The 22738-nt window shown below is 35.1% G+C and overlaps 1 protein-coding gene across 6 annotated transcripts in view; it reads right to left on the bottom strand.

The window, feature by feature from the left end:
• Positions 1-22738, bottom strand: part of LOC101898918 (protein bunched, class 2/F/G isoform) — a 552467-nt gene that overhangs the window by 48682 nt on the left and 481047 nt on the right. Inside the window, exon 5 of one of the 6 annotated variants that reach the window (XM_059124572.1) lies at positions 19177-19304. The exons of the other annotated variants lie outside the window; for them this stretch is intronic. Within the exon in view, the coding sequence (XP_058980555.1) occupies positions 19293-19304 (12 nt within the window). The 3' untranslated portion in view covers positions 19177-19292. Of the gene's footprint in view, positions 1-19176; positions 19305-22738 lie in introns of those variants that run through there. 6 annotated transcript variants of the gene reach the window in all.

Genomic DNA, 22738 nt, shown 5'->3' with positions numbered 1-22738 from the left:
GCCAGACTTTTAGAATACCTTTCCGAGGTCTTGTGTTTTTGGAAAACTTTTCTGTCTTCTTAAGACCTCTAAGGAACTTTCAATCTATGGAAGACCTCCAGAGGACCTCTGTAAGAAAAAAATCCCTGAACACCTTTAGATGAATTATGAGAGGTCCTGTCTTTCTAATAAACTTCTGCCAGACTTATAGAAGGCCTTTTAGAGGTCCTGTGTTTCTGAAAATCTTTGCAAAGTCATATGCCTTTATAAGACCTCTAAGGACCTTCAATATAAGAGCTCTGAAAGTTATTCTGACAATCCCTGAAGATCTATAGAAGACCTTTTCAAGGTCCTGTGTTTTTGGAAAACTTTTGCAAAATCTTCTGTCTTCTTAAGACCTCTAAAGAACCTTCAATCTTTGGAAGACCTCCAGAGGACCTCTGAAAGGCATGGAACTAACACCAACAAAATTCCTGATGACCTCTTGATGACCTATGAGAGGTCCTGTCTTTCTAGAAATAAAACTGACTTTCTAAAAATCAAGATCTTCTTTCTAAAGGACTTTCTATTTAAAGAAGACCTCTGAAATATACTCTGCCAATGGAAGGTCCCAGCAGATTTATAGAGAGGTTATGCGCTTCTAGAAAAGGTCTGCAAGGTCTTCTTTACATGGGACCTCTGAAGAGCCTTATATCTATATTATACCTCTAAAGGGCCTTTTATTTATCGAAGACCTCTAGAGGAACTTTAAAAGATATACTGCCAATAGGGTCCGAGAGAAGTCGTAAGTTCCTGTAAGTGTTTTTTTAAGGCATTATCGAAGACCCTTCCTACCCATAGAAAATCTCTAAAGCGTCTCACGTCTCTAGAAGACACCTGAAAGTTTTATCTAAAGCTCTGCCTAACTAAACAGTTTTTTTTTTCTATTTTAAAAGACGAAGAAAGGTGTTTTATCTATGGAGGACCTTTGAAAGGTAAATTCTGAAAAAAAAAATCTCTAAAGCGTCTCACCTGAAATTTTTATCTATAGCTCTGCCTAACCTGTTTTTTATTTTAAAAGGCATTTACAAGGTGTTTTATCTATGGAGGACCTTTGAAAGGCCAACCCTGAAAGGAATTCTGTATAAACTTCTATAAAAAGAAACCCTCTAAAGGGTCTTTGTCAAGCCATTAATAAATAATAGAATACCTCTGATTTTAATTAATGGAGCACCTGTGAGCGAATTTCTATCTGTTTCAATGAATTGATCCGTCCGTTCGTCTCGCTGTCTGGCTGGTGTACTAGTTAACTCTTGAAGGGAGTATCCGATTTGCTCCAAACTTGATGCATCGTAATATTATTGCCAAACATACATCTAATTCGGAGATGGGTAATATCGGTTCACTCCTTCTGGTACCTCCCCCACAAAAGCTCTAAATTTTCATAGAAAATAATTTTCCTAAAGAAAAAGAGAGGATTATCCAATTTTATGCAAACTTTGCAAATCCTAATACACAATATCGACCAACCCTATCTAGTACATACCCCCCTAAGGGCCAAAGTTTAGAAAATTATAACCCTTATAAACTGTGTACTCCCGTGTAGAGGTGCGGCTATTTAGCCAAATCGTTCGTAAAAGGCGAATGAAGCATCTGATTTTTTCCAAACTCAACATATTTCAATATTTTTACCAACACAAAAGCTGGTGTAAAGAACGGATAGACCGGATCACTACTTCTGGTACTTCCCCCACAACGGGTCAAAAGTTTTGAGTACCCATGAAGCTCATAAAACGTCATATGAGCATTCGAATTTTTCGGTCCTCTGGTATCTTAAACACATTTAAAAATTTTTCAAATATCTCATATAATATATCCCAAAAAAAGGAACACTATTGGTCCACTCCTTCGGAAACCCCCCCCCCCATAAAGGGTCAAAGTTTGAATAATCATCTGATACTTTTAACTTGTTTTTATTTATGCAGGACCTGCAAAAAGTCGCCTGCCTATATAGGAAATCTGAATTTTCTAGAGTCTTTGGAGGAGACTTTAATGGGCTTCTGTCTACAGAAGGTCTGAAGGGGCTAATACCCATAAAAGTCTACAAAAACGACTTCCTTTTAATATAAACTACTCAAAAAATGAATTGAAAGTCTCTTGAAGTTCTGCGAAGGCCTCAAGAAAATCTTCAATCTCTAGAAGGCACGCTCGCTCAAGCTTGCAATTTAAAGACGGCAAATATTATGAGGCATAGTTAACCAATTTTCAAAAATTGCCATCGGGTTCCCTTGAAATGTCCAAACTTCAAAATCTAGACACAATCAAGTGTGGGTTTTTTTTTTGCTACTCCAGCAACAATTAGAATTAACAATTATTTCGAATTATTTCAGTTTCGAAGAGTGAGAGAGTATTGCAAAAATGCCTTTAAACAAATTTCCGAATGCCTGCCAGTTAGCCGGCCAGTCGTCCCACTCTATGATAATGAATTACCTCCAAAACGGTGATTTGCAGCAGCTGTCAGTAGAAGAGCATTGCTTTGAACCGAATATTTAGGTGAAGGTCAACTAACGAACGAATGCGACCCAACAGCCAAAAAGCTAAATACATTTAATGGAGGGAACATTTGTTTAAAATACAGAAAAAATAATTAAATGTTTTTTTTATTTTTGGTTTATTGCTGTTCAGGTCACTTTTTATGTGCACAAAATGAATTGCTGTGTTCGCAGTGATGTCTAGGAGGCGGCAGATCATATCATTTACTTGTTGGGGAAACGTTAAAACAATTAATTTCCGCAAGAAACAGAAACTAACAATGAAAGAAAAAAAATAAGACAAGACATGGTGACCTTACATTGGGATTTATTTTTAAATGGCAAAAAAAAAAACAAATAAAAATTTTGCAAAAAAAAAATAGAAAAAACATAAACAAATAAATTAGAAAAAAATCTAACAAATTACTTTCTTCCAAAATGAAAAGACCAGAAAAAATAAAGAAATGAAATTTCACCCAATTAATAATCATAAATGTCAAAAGAAAATCGGAAAAACAAACAGGCATGCGTTGTGTTTAACCTGGCCAGAATTGTGCCAATGTTCCGCGACAAGGCCATCGAAGAAAAAAAAGTCATTAGAAATATATAGTTCCAAATGAATTTCCCGAGAAATATAGGCAAACAAATACTTTTGTTCCAAATTTCCTCTTCCTTTTCTATGGTCGCGGGCGACATGTCGAGGTATATACATACATATGTATATATGTAGGAGGTCCATGGTTCCATTCACTGTGTGTGAGTAATGTAGTTATGTCACAAAACGCTATTGTTTATATTTTGCGCGTGCAAAAATCTCTCTTTAATGGCAACAACTGTCAAATGGTGTTTTTTTTTTCAATGACAGCTGTCAGTTTATGGTAAAATTTTATTTCAGCGTTTTTTTTCTGTTTGTTAATGGTTAGTTGATAGTAGTGAGACCTATATAGCAAAACCAATGACAGGGAATGGAATATATAGGTGCGTGTGTTATTTGTTAGTATTTGTGAAATGAACAGCCTATAGAAACCCTTGGGAATAAAATGGACAATATTCTATATTGGTATCATGTATTTGATTATGAGGTATGACCTAAAAAGGTGAATATATATTTATATATATATATATATATATATATATATATATGTATATATATATATATATATATATATATACATATATATATATATATATATATATATATATATATATATATATATATATATATATATATATATATATATACATACACAAGATAACCCATCAATGATATTGGCCTCTCGCCTTTAAGTCATTGATTGGGCGCCATTGGCTGTTTGGCTAAAAATCTCCCCCAATACCCGATGATTTTTTTCTATGAAAGAGGAAAACTTTTTTTGGCCCTGAAAAGGAAGTCTTTCTGTTTTTGTATCAGAAATCCTCTGACCCCAGAAACCTACTTTTTTTTATAGAAAAACAATGTCCTCCTTTTCTATTGAAAAAAAATCTTCTATTTTTTTCTATAAGTTATAAGTGTTTAACATTTAATTTCGACTCAACAATGAAACACAACATTGGGCGCCATTTGAAAATCTGTATCTCATCGATAATTTTGCCTATTTGGGCATAGGTCATTTGTCAAATAGTGTCCCCTAGGATTGTTTTGCAGGGAACTTTCCTGAAAAAAAGTTATTCGTCGTGGAATTCTTTATATTTGGCTGGAAAACCACAAGTGGCTATTGTTAGAGCACTCCAGCATTTAAATGTGAATAAATCTTTTGTGTCTCGTATCAATCGCCTGTTACTGTGATACTGGCTGGTAGCGTAGCCCGACGTCAAGGAAGTGGATGAAAGAAACCAGCAACATTAGCAGAAATGGTTCGAAAAGTAAAGAAGCGACTTGACCGAAACCTGCCTCGCAGTGGCCGAAAAATGGCTCGCGAGCTGAACATATCGCAATATTCCATTCGGCAAATATTGAAAAATGAGCTCGGGGTACAGTCATTGAAATTCCAAAAAGTGCAAGAACTTACACCGCAGCGGAAAGAAAATAGACTCAAGAGAGCTAAAAAGTCGCTTCGCTTGGCCGAAAGTGGTGAACTGCCGAATTTGGTTTTCTCCGCTCCGTTGAGCAAACATTCGTTGTCCAGCAGTTTGTAAACAAAGAAAATGGTCGTGAATACTTGCCACCAAAGAGGTCAGCTGAAAATGTGCACCTTCGGTTGGCCACCGGAACTCAAGCTCCGGCCATGGAGATGGAGTGGGCCGCCATAACAGCCGATGGTCGCTCTCCGCTCGTATTAATCGACCGTGGCTCTCCGCTCGTATTAATCGAGCGTGGCATCAGAATAAATGCCGAATATTATCGCGAAAATATTCTGGAGGGTGTATTAAAGCCTTGGGCACGCAAACATTTTGGCCGCAGACCTTGGACATTCCGCACAGGACTCAGCACCATCGCACTCAGCACGCCACCGCCAACCAAGAATGGTTACAAAATGAGGTTCCTCGCTCCATTTCCAGCGCACAATGGCCACCAAAATCTCCGGATACCAATCCGTTGGACTATTGTGTCTGGAGTATTTTGGAAAGTAAGGTTGGCACTAAAAAACGCCAAAGTGTCGATCTCCTCAAGCAAGCGCTTCACCGGGAATGGGCCAAAATACCGCAGAGCAACATTCGGTCAGCGTGTGACGGCTGCATTGGCCGTTTGAAGACCATAATTCGTGCCAAAGGTGACCAATTCGAACAAATATAAACTTATTCTAAAATTTAATGCTATTTCCGACATTGTTTGCTTTCACCCAATAAAATTTAAACAAGGTAAAAAGCAGTAAGTTCGGCCGGGCCGAACTTTGAATACTCTCCACCATTTGGAACGAATTTGGAAATTTTCAAAAAATAAAGTCCTTTAAAATTCTGTTAAAATTTTAAAAATATCGAATATAGCTGTTATATTGGGGTCTATACGACGTGGACCTACATAGGCCTTGTTTGTCATAAGCCATTACCATATTCAAATTCGAAACTTGAAATAAACGGTGAATAGGGAGGTACCGTTATATCGGAGCTGTGCGAAGACCTGGACCAGCATAGAAAATTTTCTGCCACAGGCTATAGCATCCATTACGAACTTCAAATACGACATCTCAAAAAATTTCGGTGGGTATTGTACCTACCGAATATAGGGAGGTACTGATATATGGGGCCTATACGAAGACCTGTACCTGCATAGACAATTTTCTGTCACAGACTGTAGTTTCCATTACGAACTCTAAATACGTAATTTGAAACAATTCCGTTAAATAATGACGCTAAAATCATCAAAATACCGAATTTTGGGAGGTACCGTTATATTAGGGGCTTTATGAAGACGTGGACCTGCACAGACAATTTTTTGTCTTAGGCTGCAGTATCCATTTCGAACTTCAAATACCAAATTTGAAACAATTCCGATGAATAATGTCGCTAATATCATCAAAATACCGAATATCGGGAGGTACATATATATGGGAGCTATATGAAAAGGTGGACCTACATGGCCCATTTACGAACTTAACCTGCCTACTGAAAAAATAAACACGTGTGCAAAATTTTAGCCTTCTATCTCAATTCGTTCGAAAGATAGCGTGATTAAAACAGACGGAAAGACAGACAGACGGTCATAGCTAAATCGACTTGGAATTTTACGCTGATCAAGAATATATATACTTTGTTGGGTCTGACATGAGTATTTCGAGGAGTTACAAACGGAATGACAAAGTTAATATACCCTCCATAGCATGGTGGAGGGACCTACATAGGAGGTGGAGGAGGTTTTTCAAATGTAGATGGTTTGGGCTAGAATCCATAAATTTGATATTAATGTCTGTGTTGGTATCTGGAATTGAGATATGGAGTTGGTTTCGGAAATGCGTCTTATATTTGTACTAAAAGTGCAAAATACTGAAGGAGTGGTCAGATATTGCCCATATCCGGAATCCATCCAAGTTTGATAATAATATTACGATATACCAAGTTTGGCCCAAATCGGAGCCAAGGAATTCTGAAAAATAAAAGCTAAATCATAAACTTTTTTCAAAAATGTTTTTTTGGGGTGTGTCAGAGCCAAAATTGTTGCTACGAAAATTGAGGAATACTTGTGGGGAACATTAGAGTTTAAATCTTGAATTTTCTTCAAACATATTTTATATCTTTGGTTTTTTTTAATGTTTAGTTGAGAGACAGAAGCCAACATTAGAACACTTTAATTTAATTGGCTCACAACAAAACCAGCCATCACATTTCAAAAAACTACTTTTCAACAAAAAGTATCTGCTGAAAGCCATAAAAAAATCTTTTTGAAATCTTTTCTTTAATGGAATCATCAGCATTTTGAAAATGTTGTCATTATCGCCACCAATAATGAGCAAGAACTCAACAACAAGGGTGAGTAAGTAGTTATCTTTTTTTAAAAAAAAAAAAACCGAATGGGTCTCACCCCTTCGGTCTATGATGACGTTCTGTCCATTTGTCCGTCCATTTGTCTACGATTGCTGTTTTTTTTTCGTTGTGTGAATTATCAATTCAAATTGGTTGTTTGTTTTCAAGTTTTTTTTTTTGAATATCGGGGGCCCGATATTGTTGTGCTTGTTTCACTCGTCGCGCCACACTTTTACATTATTCATAATTTGTTTCGACCAAAAGTGGCAGAAGACGATGGCAAAGAAGCGGAGAGAAAAACAAACAAGTCGAAAAAGATATGTATAAAAAATAATAAATTTACATAGAGCAAATAAAGTATGGAAATTTGAATTTCTAGCTTAGATTATATGTTTATTTGGCAATAGAGGGGACGAGGGGTGGTATGATAATGGCAAAAAAAACATGTTAAAAAGCAGTAAGTTTGGCTGGGCCGAACTTTGAATACCCTCCATCATTTGGGACGAATTTGGAAATTTTCAAAAAATAAAATCCGTTCAAAATTCTATTAAAATCTTGAAAATACCGAATATAGCCGTTATGTTGGGGTCTCAACGACGTGAACCTACATAGGTTTTGTTTGTCATAAGTCATTACCATATTCAAATGAGAAATTTGAAATAAACGGTGAATAGTGTAGCTAAAATCTTCAAAATAACGTATATAGGGAGGTACCGTTATATCAGAACTGTGCGAAGACCTGGACCTGCATAGAAAATTTTCTGTCACAGGCTGTATCACCCATTACGAACTTCAAATACGACATCTCAAACAATTTCGGTGAGTATTGTACCTAAAATCGTCAAAATACCGAAAATAGGGAGGTACTGATATATGGGGCCTATATGAAGACGTGGAGCTGCATAGGCAATTTTCTGTCGCAGGCTGTAGTAGCCATTACGAACTCTAAAACGTAACAAACAAACAATTCCGGTGAATAATGACGCTAAAATCATCAAAATATCGAATATTGAGAGGTACCGTTATATGGGGGCTATACGAAGACCTGGACCTGCACAGAAAATTTTCTTTCATAGGCTGTAGTATTCATTGCGAACTTCGAATACAAAATTTGAAACAATTCCGGTGAATAATGCCGCCAAAATCGTCAAAATACCGAATATAGGGAGGTACTGATATATGGGGCCCATGCGAAGACCTGGACCTGCATTGACAATTTTCTGTCACAGACTGTAGTATACATTACGAACTTCAAATACCAAATCTGAAATAATTCCGGTAAATAATGTCGCTAAAATCATCAAAATACCGAATATCCGGAGGTACCGATACATGGGGGCTATACGAAGACGAGGGCCTGCACAGACAATTTTCTGTCAAAGGCTGTAGTATCCATTTTGAACTTCAAATACCAAATTTGAAACAATTCCGGTGTATAATATCGCCAAAATCATCAAATTACGGAATATCCGGAGGTACCTTTATATGGGGGCTATACGAAGACGTGGACCTGCACAGACAAGTTTCTGTCACAGGCTGTAGTATTCATTACGAACTTCAAATACAAAATTTGAAATAGTTCTGGTGAATAATGTCGCCAAAATCATCAAAATACCGAATATTGGGAGGTACCGTTATATGGGGGCTATATGAAGACATGGACCTGCACGGAAAAGTTTCTGTCACAGGCTGTAATATTTATTTCGAACTTCAAATAGAAAATTTGAAACAAATTCGGTGAATAATGACGCTAAAATCATTAAAACACCGAATTTTGGGAGGTACTGATATAAGGGGCCTATACGAAGACCTGAACCTGCATAGACAATTTTCTGTCATAGGCTGTAGTATCCATTACGAACTTCAAATATCAAATTTGAAATAATTCTGGTGAATAATGACGCTAAAATCATAAAAATACCGAATATTGGGAGATACCGTTATATGGGGGCTATATGAAAACGTGGACCTACATGGACCATTTACGAATATAACCTGCCTAGTGGTAAACCCAATACGTGTGCAAAATTTTAGCCTTCTATCTCAATTCGTTCGAAATATAGCGTGATTATAACAAACAGACAGACAGAGGACGGACAGACAGGCAAACATCGCTAAATCGACTTAGAATTTTGCGGTGGTAAAAAAAAAAAAAAAAAAAAAAATATATATATATATATATATATATATATATATATATATATATATATATATATATATATATATATATATATATATATATATATATATATATATATATATATATATATATATATATATAGATATATATATATTTTTTTTTTTTTTTTTTTTTTCGTAGCCTGTTGTAATAGGCCTCTGGTTCGGCGCTAGTTCGTCCAGAACACACATTTAACAATTTGGCCTCACTTGACCCTCCACCAGTAAATCTACAATTGAATATGAATGGAAATAAAAGTTGTCTGCTTATGCCATTCCATTCTAATGGCTTTTTATTGTTTTGATTTTTTTTCTATTAAAGTAAAGTATATTAGGGTGGTACCATTGATTTTTTATTGAAAATGTTTTTTTTTTTTTTTTTTTTTTTTTTGAGATAATAAAAAATTTTAATATCAAAAAAAAAAAATAAATAAATAAAAAATATATAAATAAATAAAAAAATAAATAAATACTAATAATATTTTGCCTATCCACCCTATTAATATCAATCAATTACCTATCAATGCTGGTACTTGTGATGGCTATTCTTTTCCCTCTGTTAAATTTTTCTTTTATTGCCACAGAAAAAATATATTTTTTTTCAACGATCGTCTTTTTTCATTTCAAAATAATAATAAAATCAAAACATTTAATTGCAATATTTGATTCGACGACGATCACGATATGTGATGCTGGATGTGTATGTGTGTGTGTGTGCTTTTTCCGATTCATTAATACCATTTTATTTTATTACTCTGCATATCAATTTACACAAATCTCATATCATTCGAACCACAAATCTAACCACCGCCAATGACGAAACTCTGGCAGCAGCTGCAGCAAAAGTAGGCAGCGACAAACAAATGGCATGACATTGTTTGTTTTACCTCTTTCAGCAGATCAATCGATCGACCGAGATGAGATTTTATTTGAAATAAATTAGAGCATTAAGAGATTGTAAATTGAAGGGAGCTGTGTAATAAGTAATTGATATGTTCTAGTTTTTGAAGGCATGTAAAAAGGGCAGAGAGGAGGGGGGAAGCTGTAATGGGGATACACCATTACAAAATGGCCCACAAACAGTTTCTAATATTTTTAAAGCGGATTTTTAAAAATATTTTTTATACCCTACACCACATGGTGGTAAGGGGAGAAGGAAGCGAAATAGACCCATAGTTACTTTTGAGGATCTTCATGGAATCACTTACTGAGTCGATTTATGCATGTCAGTTCGCCCGACCCTCCTCCCATGTTTTTTTTTTTTTTTTTTTTTTTTTGAAAAAAAAAATGAGAGATGAAACAATATATGTTAGGCCCAAGAAGGAACCCAATTGAAATTGATGAGAATCGGTTCAAATTTGAATGTAGCTTCCATGTATATTTTCGTCCGATTTCGGGTTAATTGTGCACAAAAATGGCTAATATCAGTACAAATGACGTGAATTTTGGCACAGCCGATTGAATTCATCCTAGAAACAAGTACTTCAAATTTAGTAAAAATCGGTGCAGATATAGCTATAGATCCCATATATATGTTTCATTCGATTTGGGGTTTTAAGTCCCTTACATGCGTAATACGCACTCCACAACATTGGTCTGTGGTGCCAGATATCAAATACAGTCCAGATTTGGATATAGCTCCCAAATATACCTTTATCCGATTTCAGGTTTTTTATGCACCAAATGGCTAATATCAGTGCAAATGACAATTTGGCACAGCCGACTGAATTCATCCTAAAAGCAAGTACATCAAATTTGTAAAAATCGGTTCAGATATAGCTCCTATATATATGTTTCATCCGACATGGGTCTTAAGTCCCTCACATGCGTAATATGCACTCCACAACAACATTGATCTTTGGTGCCAAATATCAAATACAGTCCAGAAATACCTCTGTCATCATTTATCAAGACCGGATCAGATTTGAATATAGCTCCCATATATATATTTTTTCCGATTTCAGGTTTATTCTGCACCAAATGGCTAATATCAGCCCAAAAGAAATGAATTACGGCACTTCCGACCGAATGCATGTACAAGTTGAGATAAAAAAACTTCAACCAACTTCAGACTGCTGTCATTTCTAAGCCACTCGTCCGACAGCTCTTAAAATTATTCCAGTGATAGCTCATTATTTGGTTAACAAGAGTACAAAAGCAATTTGGGTGAGAATTTTCCAGAAAAAGTTATTCGTGATGGAATTCAAGCGCGGAAGTGTGATTTCTTTATATTTGGCTGGAAAATCACAAGTGGCTATCGTTAGAGGACTCCAGCATTTAAATGTGAATAATTTTTTTGTGTCTCGTACCATCGCCCGTTACCGTGATACTGGTAGCGTAGCCCTATGTCAAGGTGGTGGAAGTGGACGGAAGAAAATTCAGCAACATCAACAGAAATGGGTCGAAAAGTAAAGAAGCGACTTGATCGAAACCACCCGCGTCGCAGTGACCGAAAAAAATGGCTCTTGAGCTGAACATATCGCAATATTCCATTCGGCAAATATTGAAAAATGAGCTCGGGGTAAAACCATTGAAATTCCAAAAAGTGCAAAAACTTACACCGCAACGGAAAGAAAATAGACTCAAGAGAGCTAAAGACTTGTTTCGCTTGGCCGAAATTTGTGAACAGTCAATGAGAAAACTTGCCGTGTTTACTTGCCAAAGGGGTCAGCTGGAAATGTGCACCTCGGTTGGCCACCAGAACTCAAGCGCCGGCCATGGTGATGGTGTGGGCCGACATAACAGCCGAGGGTTGCTCTTTGCTCGTATCAATCGACCGTGGCATCAGAATAAATGCCGAATATTATCGCGAAAATATTCTGGAGGGTGTATTAAAGCCTTGGGCAGGCAAACATTTTGGCCGCAGACCTTTGACATTCCGCACAGGACTCAGCACCATTGCACTCAGCACGCCACCGCCACCCAAGAATAGTTACAAAATGAGATTCCTCGCTTTATTTCCAGCGAACAATGGCCAACAAAATCTCCGGATATCAATCCGTTGGACTATTGTGTCTGGAATATTTTGGAAAGTAAGGTTGGCACTAAAAATACCAAAGTGTCGATCACATCAAGCAAGCGCTTCGCCGGCATATGGGTCAAAATACCGCGGAGCAACATTCGGGCAGCGTGTGACGTGGTTTCATTGGACGTTTGAAGGCCATAATTCGTGCCAAAGGTGACCAATTAGAACAAATCTAAACTTATGTTAAAATTTGATGGTATTTTCGACATTTTTTGCTTTCATTCAATTAAATTTAAAAAAAAAAATGTAAAATATGGCCTTTGACTTCTTTGCAGTTTTACTTCAAAAAAAAAAAAAAAAAAAAATCTGAAAAATAATCTGTCAATTATTTTTTTTTTTTTTTAAATTATATTTGAAGGACTGTCATAATGACTGGCTCATAATGTTCGACAAAATATTTTTCATGTTTTTTTTAATTTTGTTTCCCTCACAAAATTATTCAAACTCTAGCATTATCTTATCGTCTGGAAAAAATAAGATATTGAAATGTTTATTTTGTAGATTCTAAAATAAACTAGACGCAAAATTTCAAAGAAATTTTATGGTTGGCGATTTTTCCATGAAAACAGATGTTTTTCGGGAAAATCACTGTTTTGTTCTTATAAGAATTTGCCGCTAAAGGTGATTACAAGGAAATTATGCTGAGGCCGTTAATTACCCTTGAAAAAGGCTAATTACCTGACATTAACGGAGTTCTGGCAATGGTGGTGGTAGCGCAGAGATTGTTTACCTGTTTGACGCCTGACTAGCTATCTCGCTGATGATTTAATAATATCTTCTGGGAAATTTATATGAGGGAGAAAAATGATTTTTTAAACGAAAAGTTAATCACGTCGGGCAATTGGGATTTTTGGATTATTTTAAATGTTTGAAGAACTATTTGCTGGTGCAGATTTGGCCAACTGAAGTGTTGATTTTATGAGAAGGAAATTTTCATTTCTTTTGAAATTTTTATTTCTTTAGAAATAAATAGGGAATGTTCATTTGAATACATACGGTAAATTACCAAGAAAATTTCAATTATTTCTACAAAATATTGAAATTTAGTTAAGGCAATATGACTCCACGTGGCAGTTTATTTTTCGGGGGGATTTTTTAAGAAAAAAGGCCAACGATTCATAATTAAGTATTCCTTTTTCTAGAATAAATTTTGTTTTTACAAAATATGAAATGCAAATGCATTAAACAGTAAAAAAGCAACTAAGTTCGACCGGGCCGAAATTATATTAAAAATATTAAATAAAATATTTTCAAAAAAAAAAAAAAAAAAAAAAAAAAAATATATATATATATATATATATATATATATATATATATATATATATAATATAATAAAAAAAGTGAAAAAGCTGTAAGTTCGGCCGGGCCGAACTTTGAATACTCTCCACAATTTGGAACGAATTTGGCAATTTTCAGAAAAAATTAAATCCGTTAAAAATTTTGTTAAAAGTTATAAAAATACCAAATGTAGCCGACCTGCATAGGCAACTTTCGTCATAGGCCATTACAATATTCAAATGCGAAACTTAAAAAAAATCGGTGAATAATGTAGCTAAAATCATTAATATAGGGAGGTACTATTTATTATATGGGGGCTATACCAAAATGAGGACCTGCACAGACAATTTTCCGCCTTAGGCTGCAATATCCATTACGAACCTCAAATACCAAATTTGAAACAATTTCGATAAATAATGTCGCTAAAACCATCAAAATACCGAATATAGGGAGGTATCTATATATGGGGGCTATACGAAGGCATGGACCTGCACAGACAATTTTCTGCCTTAGGCTGTAGTATCCATTACGAACTTCAAATACCAAATTTGAAACAATTCCGGTGAATAAAGTCGCTAAAAACATCAAAATACCGAATATCGAGAGGTACCATTATTTGGGGGCTATAGAAAGACGTGGACCTGCAGGGACAATTTTCTTTCATAGGCTGTAGTAGCCATTACGAACTTCAACTACCAAATTTGAAACAATTCCAGTGACATTTTCACCGCTAAAATCAATAAAATACCCAATATCGGGAGGTACCGTTATATTGGGGATATCCGAAGACGTGGACCTGCTCAGACAATTTTCTGCCTTAGGCTGCAGTATCCAATACGAACTTCAAATATCAAATTCGCAAAAATTCCGGTGATAAATGTCGCTAAAATCATCAAACTTCCGAATATCGGGAGGTACTGTTATTTGGGGCCTATATAAAGACGTGGACCTGCAGTGACAATTTTCTGTCATAGGCTCTAGTAACCATTACGAACTTCAAATACAAAATTTGAAACAATTCCGGTGAAAAATGTGGCTAAAATCATCAAAATATTGAATATCGAGAGGTACCGTTATTTGGTGGTTATAGAAAGACGTGGACCTGCAGGGACAATTTTCGGCCGTAGCCTGCAGTACTCATTACGAACTTCAAATACCAAATTTGAAACAATTCCGATGAATAATGTCGCTAAAACCATCAAAATACCGAATATCGGGAGGTACCATAAATGGGGGCTATACCAAAACGTGGACCTACATGGCTCATTTTCAATACCAAAAGTCCTGCAGACATATTATACATTTGAGTAAAATTTTATCAACCTACTTCCTTTTGTTCGGAAGCTAGAGACGGATATCGCTAAATCGACATAGAATTTTATGCTGATCAAGAATATATCTATTTGTGGGATCTAAAATGTATATTTCGAGGTGTTACAAACGGAATGACAAACTTAATATACCCTCCATACAATGGTGGAGGGTATTAAAAAAATCATCTCATTTTATCTATCTCCCTCCCATAATTTGCTCTTCTGAAGCGTAACAATATTCTCTACGGCTGACAGCGCTCATATTTTGCTGTTAATATGTGTGCGACAGACTGTCTAAGCGACACATCATTAATTTGCACTTTGAACGACAATTCCGTGGAAATTACTCTTTTTTTTCTTCAATGGGATTTCAAAAAACTGAATGTGTTTTCTCTTCATCTTCTTCTTCTTTTTCGGTCTTTTAGATTCATTCTAAATTCATTTAGTCATTTTTGGTCATTAACTCTTTGAATTTATGCCTAATTTTTTATGGCCTCAGCAATTTAATTTGTTTAGAAGGAAGGTAAACAAAACCAAATGCTGTAGAATATTTTGTTTTTGCTATTTTAGGAGTTAATTCTATGGCAACTTTGTTGTGGAATGACATAAAGATTTACTGCGACATGGAAGAGATAAGGCAAAGAAAATAAGTAAAATTAAAGCTATTTTCAGCAGCACAGGGATGGAAGCAGGGGTCCAAGGCACCCAAAGAGGCGCCTCCGAAATGATAATTTTTTTAGATATTTCTAGGGAATTTTTCTAGAAAATTTTATTTTTTTCGGTTGGGACAAGGCCGGGACATTTTGGAAATTCGTACAAAAAGGTACTATAAAGTACTAAAATGAACTAAAAATTGAATACTTTGTATTGGTCAAACGGAATTAACTAGAACTCTGAAGTTCGAAATGAGAGTCACTGATGTACTGCAGGATAGATGTACCAAAGATTTTTTGAAAATTCAAGCTTTAAGGTAAGGAAAAGTTCTAAAATGGTACAAAACTTTTAAAATGGTACCATTAGGTATTGCGTGAACAGACAACTTAAAATTCGGTATGAAATTAAAGGAAAGATAGTTTGTTGCATATGGGGGTGGTTTTGGAATTGTGTACGAAGTGTGCAAACTGTACTAAATGGTACTAAATTTGGGTCTGTTTGATTTAGGGTGAACGGATGGAGATGGAATTTTAAAATTTTGTTTTGGGTTGCCTGTTGCTGGTAGGTTTGTGACATAAAGGAGGTTTTGGAAATGTGTACTACAAGTGCATGAAAAGTACTAAATAGTACTATATTTGGTACAATTTGCAAATTGTCTACTAAGTGTGCAAAGTGTACATAAGATACTTAATTAGGAACATTTTTGTTTAGGGTGAACGGATGTAGCTGAAATTTTGAAATTTTGTATTGGAGTGCCTGTTGCTTGTAGGTTTGTGACATAGAGGAGATTTTGGAAATGTGTATTATGAGTGCACGAAAAGTACTAAATAGTACTATGTTTGGTAAAATTTGGTATTGAGTGAACAGATAGTGCTCGAAATCTAACATTTGGTATTATGATCGCCGTTCATGTGTAGCCTGGGCATATGCAGATAGTTTCGGATATGTGTACTACAAATGTACGAAAAGTACTGAATGAGGCTATACGTGGTATTGGGTGAAGGGATAAGGCTGAGTTTTCAAATTTGATACTGAGGTCTCTGTCGGTATCTGGAATGAGATATGGTTATGGTTTTGAAAATGTATACTATATTTGTACGAAATTTACTAAATTGAACTAAATATAGTACTAACATCGAGTGTAGCAATAGTTCTGAAACCCTGAAATTTGATACACATGATGTAATTTTGATATGACATGCAGTTAATACAGGTGGGTTCGGAAATGTTTACTATTGTTGTGCGAAAAGTACTACTAAATTTGGTACTTATGGTACTAAATTTGGTTTGGTTGAAGAGATAGGCTAAAATCTTTAAATTTGAAATTTAAGTCTCTACTGGTATTTGGTGTTAAGATATGGTTGTGGCTTGGGAAATGTGTACTATAATTGTACGAAAAGTACGAAATAGTACTAAATTTGGTATTGGGTGAAGAAATAGGGCTTAGATCCTGAAAAAATTGGATGTTAGTCCATTTAGCAATGATTTTACTAATATCCTCTTCTTTGGGAAATTTCAAAATGAAAATGAGATTAAAAAACTGCAACCAACTTCAGACTGCTGTCATCTCTAAGCCACTCGCCTGACAGCTCTTAAAATTATTTCAGTGACAGCCCATTATATTGTTTACAAGCGCACAAAAGAATTTTGGTGAGAATTTTCCAGAAAAAAAATTATTCGTGATGGAATTCAAGCGCGGTAGTGTGATTTCTTTTTATTTGGCTGGAAAACCACAAGTGACTATCATTAAAGCACTCCAGCATTTAAATGTGTATAAATCTTTTGTGTCCATCTCACTACCGTGATACTGGTAGCGTACCCCCCCTCGTCAAGGAAGTGAATGGAAGAAGACAGCAACATCAGTAGAAGTGGTTCGAAAAGTAAATGATCGACTTGATCAAAACCCGCGTTGCAGTGGCCGAAAAATGTCTCATGAGCTGAACATATCGCAAATATACCATTCGGCAAACAGTGAAAAATGAGCTCGGGGTAAAGCCATTGAAATTCTAGAAAGTGCAAAAACTTACACCGCAACAGAAAGAAAATAGACTCAAAAGAGCTAAAGAGTTGCTTCGCTTGGCCGAAAGTGATGAACTGCCGAATTTGGTTTTCTTCGATGAGAAAACATTGGTTGTCCCGCAGTTTGTAAATAAAGAGGTGTTTACTTGCCAAAGATGTCAGCTGAAAATGTGCACCTTTGATTGGCCATTAGAACTGAAGCGCCGGCCATAGTAATAGTGTGGGCCACCATACCAGCCGGTGGTCGCTCTCCGCTCGTATTAATCGACCGTGGCATTAGAATAAATGCCGAATATTATCGTGAAAATATTCCGGAGGTTGTATTAAAGCCCTGTGCATTCAAACATTGTGGCCGCAGACCTTGGACATTCCGCACAGGACTCAGCACCATCGCCCTCACAAGCGCCACCCAAGAATGGTTACAAAATTAGGTTCCTCGCTTCATTTCCAGCACACCATGGCCAGCCACCAAAATCTCCGGATACCAATTCCGTTGGTCTATTATGTCTAGAGTATTTTGGAAAGCAAGGATGGCACTAAAAAATGCCAAATTGTCGATCACCTCAAGCAAGCGCTTCGCCGGGAATGGGCCAAAATACCGCAGAGCAACATTCGGGCAGCGTGTGATGGATTCATTGGCCGTTTGAAGGCCATAATTCGTGCCAAATGTGACCAATTCGAACAAATCTAAACTTGTTCTAAAATTTGTTGCTATTTCCGGAATTTTTTGCTTCACTCAATAAAATTTAAAAAAAAAATGTAAAAATTATGGCGTTTGAGTTGCAGTTTTTTTATCTCACCCTGTCTGAGGTGGTTTTGACAAAAATTTTTGGTAAACTGAACAAATTATAAATTTACAAATTACACGAATTGTTGGAACTGGTCTAGAATTTTGAGGTGGACTTTTCTTTGACGTAACAGCGGATACTTGCTAGTTTCCAATATAGAGGTTTATTTGTTACGGGTAGCTCTGCTAAATAGAGGGTAACATGCATTTGGCCCCGTCTACCGTTCACCTTTTTTACTGGTTTCATGTTTGGTCTTTTTAGCGACATTATTCACCGGAATTATTTCAAATTTGGTATTTGAAGCCCAAGACAGAAAATTGTCTGTGCAGGTCCACCTCTTCGTATAGCCCGCATATAACGGTACCTCCCGATATTCCGTATTTTGATGATTTTAGGCACATTATTTACCGGAATGGTTTCAAATTTCGTATTTGAAGTTCGAAATGGATACTACAGCCTAAGACAGAAAATTGTCTGTGCAGGTCCACGTCTTCGTATAGCCCACATATAATGGTACCTCCCGATATTCGGTATTTTTTTATGATTTTAACGACATTATTCACCGGAATTGTTCCAAATTTGGTATTTGAAGTTCGAAGTACATACTACAGCATAAGACAGAAAATTGTCTGTGCAGGTCCACGTCTTCGTATAGCCCCCATATATCAATATCTCCCTATATTCGGTATTTTGACGATTTTAGGTACTATATACGCCGGAATTGTTTGAAATTTCGTATTTAAAGTTCCTAATAGGTACAACATCCTGTGACAGAAAATTGTCTATGCAGGTCTTCGTTTAGCCACCACATAACTGTACCTCCCGATATTCGGTATTTTGATGATTTTAGCTACTTTATTCACCGATTTTTTTTTTCAAGTTTCGCACTTGAATATTGTAATAGCTTATGACAAAAGTTGCCTATGCATGCCCATATCGTCGTCGTATAGACCCTAATATAACAGCTACATTCGGTATTTTTAAGATTTTAACAGGATTTCTAAAAATTGCCAGATTCGTTCCAAATTGTGGAGGGTATTCAAAGTTCGGCCCGGCTTTTTTACTTGTAATTAAATATTTTTGAATAATTCCACCAGTGCTTTATTTTATATATAACTTACTCCGATCTATACTTGAGTATATTTAGATTTTATTGGCTTACCTGCAAAGAAAACAAAAGAAAAATATTTATTAGAAAAAAATTTAAAGAATTCGAATAAAATAATTAATTTACAATTTTTCTGGTACGACTAAATAAACAAAGTTTCCATGTGTTGTCTGTGAAATTAGCAAGAATTTCACCTTTTTTGGCAAAGCGTAAGCAAAATGCGGAAGTCCGAATAATTTAATAAATAATTTTCTTCTACTATAAATAACATATAAATGGAAGTTCATTTACAGACTATTTGAATATACAAATGTATATGCCATTGGAATATAGCTTTCCCTATTTATTTATTTATATTGCTAAAATGAAATATTTCAAATAGTTTTACAAAGCACCCACGTTTACAAAAAATTAAAAATAAAAATCGAAAAACTCAACTAAAATCTTCCACGTGTTGCTGTAACACAAAACTAAATGATAAATATATTTAGACAAATAATGCGATTTTTTGTTTAAAATAAAATAGCAGATTAGAAATTTTTGTCTATTAACTAAAAATATTTTTATTTTTTTCGCGAACTGTAAATTATTTATTTACATTTTTAAAATGTCTAATATGGTGGCAGAAGAAAGAAATGGGGTGGGTCCCCGCCAATTTGGAGACGAAATAAACAACGAAATTTTGTTTTGCATATTTTCAAAATGAACCATCATTGAGAGAGAAATGTATCATTCGAAATGAATGGCTGATTGACAAAATGACGATGATGACGTTGATGGTGGCGGTGATGATGTTGCTGGCGATATGGCATGACATGTTAACGCCAATGGCAACACAACGTAAATTTTGCTGATTTATCATTCGTCATAGTTAGCATCGAGGGGCCCAAAACACAATATTTATCATTTCACAAAATGTGAAAGAAAAAAAGGAATATATCTTTCAAAAAATAAAATAATGAAAAAAAAATTGAAACAACAACAAAGAAATAAACCAAGACTACTTTAAAATCCGAAACACTAAAATAAATAATTGAATATTTTACAGTGGATTTTTGTGCGGAAGATAACAAAATCTATGATTTATTAGTAGGAAGTTCTTCAAATAATGTCCTTGACACATATACGGACGTTTTTGCAAAATATTAGTAAATTAGTAAGTCATCTTTTTAAAAATCAACGATGTATATAAATTAAACATAACGTTCTTTTTCGAGTGACAAAATGGGACTGACTTTATTTTTCCTTTATTCTTAAAATTAAGTTTTGTTGGACAATGTATTTAGTGCAACGTTAGCACTTTTGATTTTATTATTTCTTAGAGTTAGGTTTCTTAAAATGTAAGCATTTATCTGTTGTTTATACGAATGAATGACATGAATGCATTGTAAGCATTTTGCAAGCATATTTAAGTGCCATCGAACTTGCACGCGCAACAGAAACAGAAATAAAGAAATTAACGTTAACTCCTCCCCTCTTTAAACCGAGCGTCCTCGATCGGTCAAAAATAGGGAATATGAGAAATTCTTCGTATTCCCGGCAATTCCACTACTTCCGGCATAGGAACACGATTACGTGCGTCATACGGACATGAATCTGCTATAGACGGGGTGAGTATAATTTATTTTCCCCTTTTGCAGATCTTGGACCTTATAATGAAAACGATTATCAATATTATCGCGAAGGAGGTAAGTCCAAAATTTGTGGTTTGACCCCACTCGTATTTGCCTCCCAATAAATTTATGGCTTTTGTGTTACTAATTTGAATTTCTTTAATTGACTCTAAAGAGAGCGTCTCTTCTATACTGAGAACAGACTCCCTAGGTTGCAGAATCGCCGGTAATGGTTGAATATGGCTTATTTCAAAAAAGGAATATGATTTGTCGGAAATACTTAGTGTAGTGTTGCTATATTGGATGACATACGATCCAATAAGTCTTTGTGCAACATTATTTATTAGGATTGTTTCATTGAAATTATTTAACAGGATTACCCCTGGAGAAACTTCTTCAACTGTTGGTACTGTTTTGTTATCAGTTACCGTGCAATTCGATGTCTTGCTATTTAACAAATTAGAAATACAGGTGTTATTCTCTATAGCTTCTAAGTTTATGCTATTACAGATACTTATATTATTGTATTTCATGCATTCACTCTTGATTCCGTATAATTTTAAATCTTGTTTGCACATTATTACATTTTCGAATTTTAATTTATTGACGAACTTCTCAAATTTTATAGGTTTCAGTAATAATCTATTACAAACTTTGTTGTCTGTCATTGGTATTCTAATAATATAAATGATAGATTGATTATTAGTTGCGATTTTTATTTGAGCAAATTCAAAGATTTCTTCTACATTAACAAACGGTATTGAATCTTTTTCAATTATATTTTTAATAATATTTATCTCGTCAGATGAAAGTATGAATGAGTTTACAATTCCTATTTTTGCCCAATGGATAGCGTATTGAATATTTACAATTTCTTGTTTTAATATTTCTATTTTAAATTTTAATTTTGAACTTAATCTATCTCTGTTTACATCACTGTAATTTATACTTTTTATTATTTCATTAGTTATTTGTGTTAACTCATTAATTTTTCTCAATGACAATTTGTTAATTACAACTTGTTTATTATTGTTTTCTAGAACTTCATTAGTTTTCTGAGTTATTATTTCAAAATCATCGTGGTCTGGATTTCCAGCAATCCATTTCCACGCTGAACCTATAAAATTCAATGATCGTTTATTTTTCACGTTTGGCTTCAAACGGTCCAAGTATCCTTGAATCTCTGTCAGCTCATGGGTTAGGAAGGGATGAAGGAAATGGTGTTTGGTTATGTTCTGGGAAAGGATGTTTTGTAGGGAATTTATTGTTTCTTGATATTTGTCGATGTCAATGATATGAATTATCCTGAAGTTACCATCTTGAATTTTTGCCAAACCGGAATCAAACGCAACAATTTGAGAGTTTGTATAGTCCAAAATCTTGACATAGGCGGTCGCCGTGGCGAATAAAAATCTGAAAATATTTGATTTCTTAATTTCTGATATTGTTTTTGTGTACGGTTTTTCCTGATTCTGTAATAACAGTTGTATTTTGGTTTTCTTTTACTATTTCTTGTCTGTATGCCTTACTTAACTTTGTCCCAAGTCTCCTATTCTCTTTTACGAATATGATTTCTCCTGGCGTATAGGTTTTTGGTTGAGTCCTTTTCTTATTGTGGTAGTTAATATCTTCTGCTTGTTTTTCTTTAAGCCTTTGGGCAATTTCGGATCTTTCTTTCTCTATATCATCCTGACTCATGTTTGCCCTTTTTCCAAGAAATGCTTCAACTGGTTTCTTTTGAATGCTTGAGTGTATTGTGTTATTATATTCGTAAATGGATCTATGTAAAAGCTCTGAGAAGGATTTGTGTAAGTTCTGTGCTTTTAGACATCGCATTATCTCTGACAGTGTAGAGTGGAACCGCTCAATTTGCCC

The sequence above is a fragment of the Musca domestica genome, unplaced genomic scaffold, assembly GCF_030504385.1.
Source record: "Musca domestica strain aabys unplaced genomic scaffold, Musca_domestica.polishedcontigs.V.1.1 3, whole genome shotgun sequence".
NCBI lineage: Eukaryota > Metazoa > Arthropoda > Insecta > Diptera > Muscidae > Musca > Musca domestica.
Note: the sequence above shows the minus strand (reverse complement) of the source record. Positions and strands in the feature narration are given on the sequence as shown.